Here is a 6,862-nt window from a genome sequence, read left to right on the forward strand (position 1 = left end):
ATGTTCCCTATGTCAATTGGAAATTTGCTTCTTTCCCTCTCTTTTCCACAGAAAAGTACTTTCCGAAAGCTAGAAAGGTTACGAAAGAAAGAAATTTCTAATGCATATGCTGTCGTTTTCATCAGAATATACTTGAAAGAGAATCTTCTGCCACGCTTCACAAATATATATATATATATATATATATATATATATATGTGTGTGTGTGTGTGTGTGTGTGTGTGTGTGTGTGTGTATGTATATATATATATATATATATATATATATATATATATATATATATATATATGCTGGTACATTGTGAAGAAGCATAGAGCGAAACCGGTCAGGAATAAACTCAGGAACTCGGAACTAGACCAATGACTTCTTTTTCCATATATATATATATATATATATATATATATATATATATATATATATATATATATATATATATATATATATATAAGTTGCTCTCAAACCACTGGTACTTTAATTTCATTGAGTAGAATAATTTTTTCATCTTAACAGGTGGAGAGAGTTGTGGGCATTTTGAGTGATGTCATATCTTTATTTTTATTTTCACTCATCTGTAAGCAGAGAGAATATGTCATATCATGTCTCTTGAATGTTTTTATTCATTTTTTTTTCAGCCAAATTGGTTTCTTTCTCCTTCTCTAAAGGTCACGATTGCTCTTATCTACCCTATGCTGCATTTTGTATTTATCCTTCTTAGTGTTGCTAATTAAATTTTCTATCTCAATCCTGTTTTATTTCTTGGTTTTGATTTTTTTCAATTTATCCTTGCTTCTTTTTTTCATAAAAATTCTAAGCTTAGTTTTTTCCTATTTTTCTCAGTTTTGGAATATTTCATTTTATATTTCCTTCTTATTGTTTTTCTCATAATAATGTTTCCATCTTCATTTATTGCTATTTTTCTTTGGTGTATTTCATACTTTAAGTATTCCCATAGCAGTCCTATTTTATTTTTCAATTATCTATTTTTTTATTTTTGGCGTATTTCATATATTTTGATTTCTCAGAGGTTTTCTTGTCATTTCAAACAAATTTCGTTATTCCTTGTATTTTCTTCAGAATGTTTCTTCATTTAAATATTTTCCTTTGTCGCATTTCATTCGGTTTTATGTTTTCATTTTATCGAATTCCTTTCCCATGTTCCTACTGTCATTCATTGCCTGTTTGCGCTTCTCTTGCCACATTCTTCTATGCAATGTGGCTTTCCTTCCTGCATTTCTCTCTTTCTTGTTCAATTCCCTTCTTCGCTTTCTCGTTTGAATCTATATTTATTTGAGGACGTTCGTCTTTGCTGATCTTCTTTGTCTTTCCATTTTTTCATATTTTTCTTTTTTTTTCTTCCTCTCTTTCCTTTTTCTTACTCCCCTCTTTTTTAACATGGCTTTTGAGAGTTTCTTAATTAAGTTGTGTATCTTTTGTTTTGTTACTATTTTGTTTCATTTTTCTCATACTTTTTTGTTTTTCTGACTTCCTTATTATTATCTTCTTCCAATGTTACATCTTCTTTAAAAGTAGAGTGATAGCGACTATAGATAAGTAGCTAAAATACAAAAAAGTTTAATCTTAAAAGAAAAATGTCGGGAAGTCAAAAAGCTTCTCAGATGCCTTTTCATATCAAACCTAAAAACACCGACATGGCGTCACCAGAAAGGCTCTCTTACTTACACATGGACCAATGCTCTAGACATATATATTGACATTTACCATCGAGTGTTTTCGATCTCCAAACACAGTATCTGGTACCAACACGAATGGAACAGAATGCAAAATCTGTAGGTGAAATCTGCAATGAAAATAGGAACGCTGTCGTTTTTTCTCGTTTTTACCGACTCGTTCGCACCAGACGGGACTCTTTGGTCCACTTACAGATGAAATGAGGTCAGACGGGACTACCTACGGGCTCGAACGCCAGCAACTGAAACAAATGAAATGGAGTCTCTCTGGAGGCCACCCAAAAGCTGGAAGGGCGTTGCTATCGGCAACCAAAAGAGTGTTGGTGATAGAGATCTTCAAAGGTGAAAAAAGGAAAGGTTATTTGTATATTTGCATCGATTGCTACAAGAATATCTAGTAATGATATTCATTCAAGATAGGGCACAATACGAAGGTACAAGTGAAAAATAATTGAAGGCTACTTACAAACTGCAAGAGCTTCTCCACCAAAGACTACAGGAATGTTGTAGATAGTTCAGACTAAAGCAATGCATAAAGGTCACGGGTCAAATGGGGTCACATACCTACTCTATGAAGTAGACATTAATTACGAATGATGATATCTGAATAAGAACTTAAATACGTCATTATGCTTCACACTACTGCCTTTATCGTATAATGCGATTTTAAAACGAAAAAAACAAACGAATACAGCAAAAGTGCAGCGATATGCCTTACCTTGTGCTTCAAAAGGTCAGTTAGGATCACGTAACTCTCTATGAAAATATGAAATAATTACAAATGAAAATGCAAAGGTTTCTATCATTATGAAGTGAAGTTATAAGACAATCTGTTTATCTCTCTATATATACCAAGGGCTTTGTTCCCCTTACAAGGGAGCTAGTCAAGTAAAAAAGCAAGTACACCCCCACTCCTAACTCCCATTTCACTCCCAACTATTCCACTCCCATCCACCACCCTTTCCTCTATCTCACCTTAGCTCCTCATTCCTGCATCTCGCCCACTGCCCTGGGTCAGAAGCAATGCAGCAAGACACAACACATCCACAGCAAGGCCGCTTCACTCAATCGGCAACGCCCCTTTCCTCTCCGTCCCCTCGTGTAGAAAAAGAAAAGACGGGGAGAACCCCTTTCTGACTGGGAAGAAGAAAAAAAAAGGAAGGAAAGAAAGGAAAGAAAGGCAAAAATCAGATTTATCTCTTGCTTTGTAAGGTCAAGTAAATGCCTACTCTATTAAATGAAGAACTACTACGGATGATGCGACAAGTAGAAGATTTTCAGTCCAACTAAATTTCTAGTTAACTCGTATAACAAAACATAATCTTTTGTTTCATAACATCAAATAAAGCCTCACGTCTGGTATATAAAGTATGGAATTATTTTGAATGATTAGGAATATAAAGGGGATTTTGAGTTTACCAGTTTGTTTTTCTACGACTAAAGCCTTTATTATCAAGGAACTTGCAACTAAGGTTGACCTCGTACCTCTTAAGTTCAAATAAGGTCAAATGTCAATTAACAAATGATGGTTACTGGTAAGGATATGTAGGAGGGGATTTTGAATCTATTCAAGCACCTTGAAAATTACTGTTTTGTTCTTATCAAATATTAATTTGATTAAAAAGGAAATACTACGGGGATGGTATGACATCTCTCTTGATTGACACTTGCGTCTTGTGACAAAAAGAACTAATCACAGATAATGACGTATAAAGACAATCTCGAGTTCCTTTAATCTTTAAGACAACTACTGTCTTAGCTTTTATCATGGTTCAAATCTGGAAAAAACACTCCAGTTTCAAATTCGCCATTTTTGTTCAATTGGGAGCGACTGTCCTCTTAGATGTCTTGAATCATCAGAATGGTCACTTTATATATTAGGAGTATATCTACAACATGTTGACAAATATAGAATATTATCTTCCTAGTGCCAGACGATTTTATTTATCTTATACCCTTGCAATATATAAGAGAAGATAAACAATTTCTTGCTAATTTAGGCATGGATTGACGCCTATCGCCAGTTCATATATATATATATATATATACATACAGTACATATATATATATATATATATATATATATATATACATATATATGTATATATACATACAGTATATATATATATACATATATTGGAAACTAGTATGTTATAACACATTTGTAAAAGATCACTGTTAACCCACTATCGGAGAAATAATAACGGAAAGTACAGAGAAACTGTATATTTCGACTACTCTCTGTAGTCCTCTTCAGCTGAAGAGGACTACAGAGAGTAGTCGAAATATACAGTTTCTCTGTATTTTCCGTTATTATTTCTCCGATAGTGGGTTAACAGTGATATATATATATATATATATATATATATCTATATATATATATATATATATATATATATGTGTGTACATACATATACATGTATATATATATATATATATACATATGTATATATATATATGTGTATGTATGTATATACATACATACACACACACACATATATATATATGTATATACATATATATACATATATATATATATATATATATATATATACATATTACTACAGTTGGGCAGCAGATCCTCTTTTAGGTAGATGTCATTAAAATTTGCGGCAGCTTCTGCGTTCACGAGTTTTTTGCTGACATTCTCGACTTTTCTTATGCTGGCGCGCTGTGTCGTGCTAAGTTCTCTAATTACCTGGCCAAATAACATTGGTGGTAAAGGTAAAGGCATGGGAATTATCTTAGTTTTATGCAGAGCTTTCGCCTAACAGTTAGGCATCTTCACTGTTAATGAGTACAATGTGTGGGGGTTGATTATATATACACAATACGCGGATCACAAATACTTCAGTCCTGATCAGGTCTACCTATCGGGAAGCAGGATGCGTAGTGCCGCCCACTGGCCACTCGGTCGTGAACCTAAAGCGGAGCTCAACGTCTTTTGAAGTGGAGATAATGAATGGGTCCGGAGTCTGTCTCTTCATGGTAGGGTTTTCATCTTTTATGTATAAGGCTTCTAGAATATGAAGGCGTGTGTGGTTTGTTTCTGTCTGTAAAATAATGATGCCTTCCTCCAAATTCTTTCTTGTCAGAGGGTCTGATGCACGTCTTCGTGGTGTCGTTTGATAGCGCCATTGGAGAGGTGAAGTGTAAGACGCCTCGCGAGCTCCGTCGTAGTCATCCCTATGTATGTTTCATCGAGGGCTTCACAGTTCCCTTTCCTGCAGGAGTATTCATACACGAGATGGCTACGTTGAAGTTACGGTGTCCTCTGGCAGGAGTTGTTCTTGATAAGGAGTTGGGATGTCTTCATGTTTTTATGGAAAATAACCAAATTTATTTTGTCGTTGTCGTTGATGGGTTTCACGTTTCTGTAGGTGATTTTTCTAAGGGCTTCCTCGTCGGCTTTAGAATGGGTGGACACGATTTTTCTGTAGAAAATTTTGATTCTGGCTTCTCCTACTGACTTTTCTGCTGGGGAAGTGTTTGTGATCTGTGTATTGTGAATATATAATCAATATAATCAACCCCCACACATTGTACTCATTAGCACTGAAGATGCCTAACTGTTAGGCGAAAGCTCTGCATAAAATATGTATATATATATATATATATATATATATATATATATATGTATATATATATATATATATATATATATATGTATATTTCATTGATTGTGCAGTCAGAGGACAAAACTGATCCAAGGTAATTAAAATGTGGCACAACCTTTAGGGCATTTCCATCAATCTCAATATTAGGGTCATCTACAGGTGCATTGTGGCCAGTGCGTTGGTAAAGCACTTCGGTCTTGTTGGTATTTACCACCAATCCTACCCTAGTGTAAGAGTCAACAATACCATCCAGTGTGCTCTTCAGTCCTTGCTGTGTGTGACTGACGAATGCAGCATCATCAGCATACTGGAGCTCGATGACCGAGATGGTGGAGGTGCGTGTTTTTGCACGCATTCTGGCATTGTTGAAAAGGTTGCCGTCTAGTCTGTAGTTGATGGTTATTCCAAGTCCAGTTGCATCGTTGTTGGCGTAGAATACCTGGGTTACGACGGCGGCAAAAAGGTTGAAAAGGATTGGTGCCAGAACGCAGCCTTGTTTAACCCCAGTTGATACTTCGAAAGGATCTGACCTTCTCCCTCCAGCAACAACCACTGCATTTGTGCCATCGTGTAGAGATCTGATTATAGAGAGAAATTAAGGGGGGCAACCGAACTTTGCAAGTAGGTTCCAAAGCAGGGAGCGGTCGATGGAGTCAAAGGCTTTAGTAAGGTCTACAAAAGCTATGTAGAGGTTTTGATGTTGCTCTCTGCATTTCTCCTGGAGCAAACGTGCTACATATACCATATCTGTGGTTGACCTCTCCCGCCGAAAACCACATTGTGATTCAGGAAGGATCCTCTCAGCTATGTGAGAGAGAAGTCTCATCAGCATAATGCGTGCTAACGTCTTGCCAGCCGTTGAGAGGATGGTGATGCCTCTGCTGTTGTTTCAGAGAGACTTGTCACCCTTTTTCTTATAGATAGTAACTATTTTTCTGTCTTTAAATTGTTGTGTAACGCAGCCAGACTCCCAACAGTACTGGAAGAGCTGTTGTAATTGAGTTGCAATTTCAATACCCCCATATTTGAGGAGTTCAGCTGGGATATTGTCTGGTCCGGCAGCTTTGTGATTCTTAAGGGCAGCTATTGATTTAATTACCTCCTCAATTGTGGGTACTGAGTCCAGTTCATGTGAGACTGGAAGTTGTGGGACTTCACTGAGAAATGATGGGTTAGTAGGGTTCGAGTGGTTTAGTAGCTGCCTAAAGTGTGATGCCCAGCGATCGAGTATTTGGGTTGAGTCTGTGAGTAGGTGGATGCCATCAGCAGATCGGACAGGTGTAAGCGCCGAGTATGCAGGGCCATACGCAGTTTTCAAAGAGGAGTAGAAGTTATGGAGATCTCCTAGGTCCATATAAGATTGCATCTGGGCTGCCAGGTTGGTCCACCACTTGTTTTCCATGTCTCTTAGGAGTCTTTGGAGCTCGGAGCGTACTGCTGAGAACTGGTTTCTGGTGGTAGGAGATGGGTTACGGAGGTAAAGGTCATGGGCTTTGTTCTTTGCCGTAATAAGATCATGAATGTTTTCGGCATTTTCATCAAACCAGTCGCGGTGTC

General features: G+C 36.7%; 1 protein-coding gene across 1 annotated transcript in view; it reads right to left on the reverse strand.

The window, feature by feature from the left end:
• Positions 1-503: 503 nt before the first annotated feature.
• The window catches only part of LOC143026750 (uncharacterized), a 6,651-nt gene continuing 292 nt past the window's right edge, over positions 504-6,862 (reverse strand). Inside the window, exons 1-4 of the mRNA XM_076187519.1 lie at positions 6,286-6,862; positions 5,421-5,883; positions 5,059-5,184; positions 504-569 (exon numbers count right to left, since the gene is read on the reverse strand). The exon at positions 6,286-6,862 is cut by the window's right edge and continues 292 nt beyond it. Coding sequence (XP_076043634.1) covers positions 504-569; positions 5,059-5,184; positions 5,421-5,883; positions 6,286-6,862 — 1,232 coding nt within the window. The remainder of the gene's footprint in view (positions 570-5,058; positions 5,185-5,420; positions 5,884-6,285) is intronic.

The sequence above is a fragment of the Oratosquilla oratoria genome, chromosome 7 (assembly GCF_046742065.1).
Source record: "Oratosquilla oratoria isolate Oo_2021 chromosome 7, ASM4674206v1, whole genome shotgun sequence".
Classification (NCBI taxonomy): Eukaryota; Metazoa; Arthropoda; class Malacostraca; order Stomatopoda; family Squillidae; genus Oratosquilla; species Oratosquilla oratoria.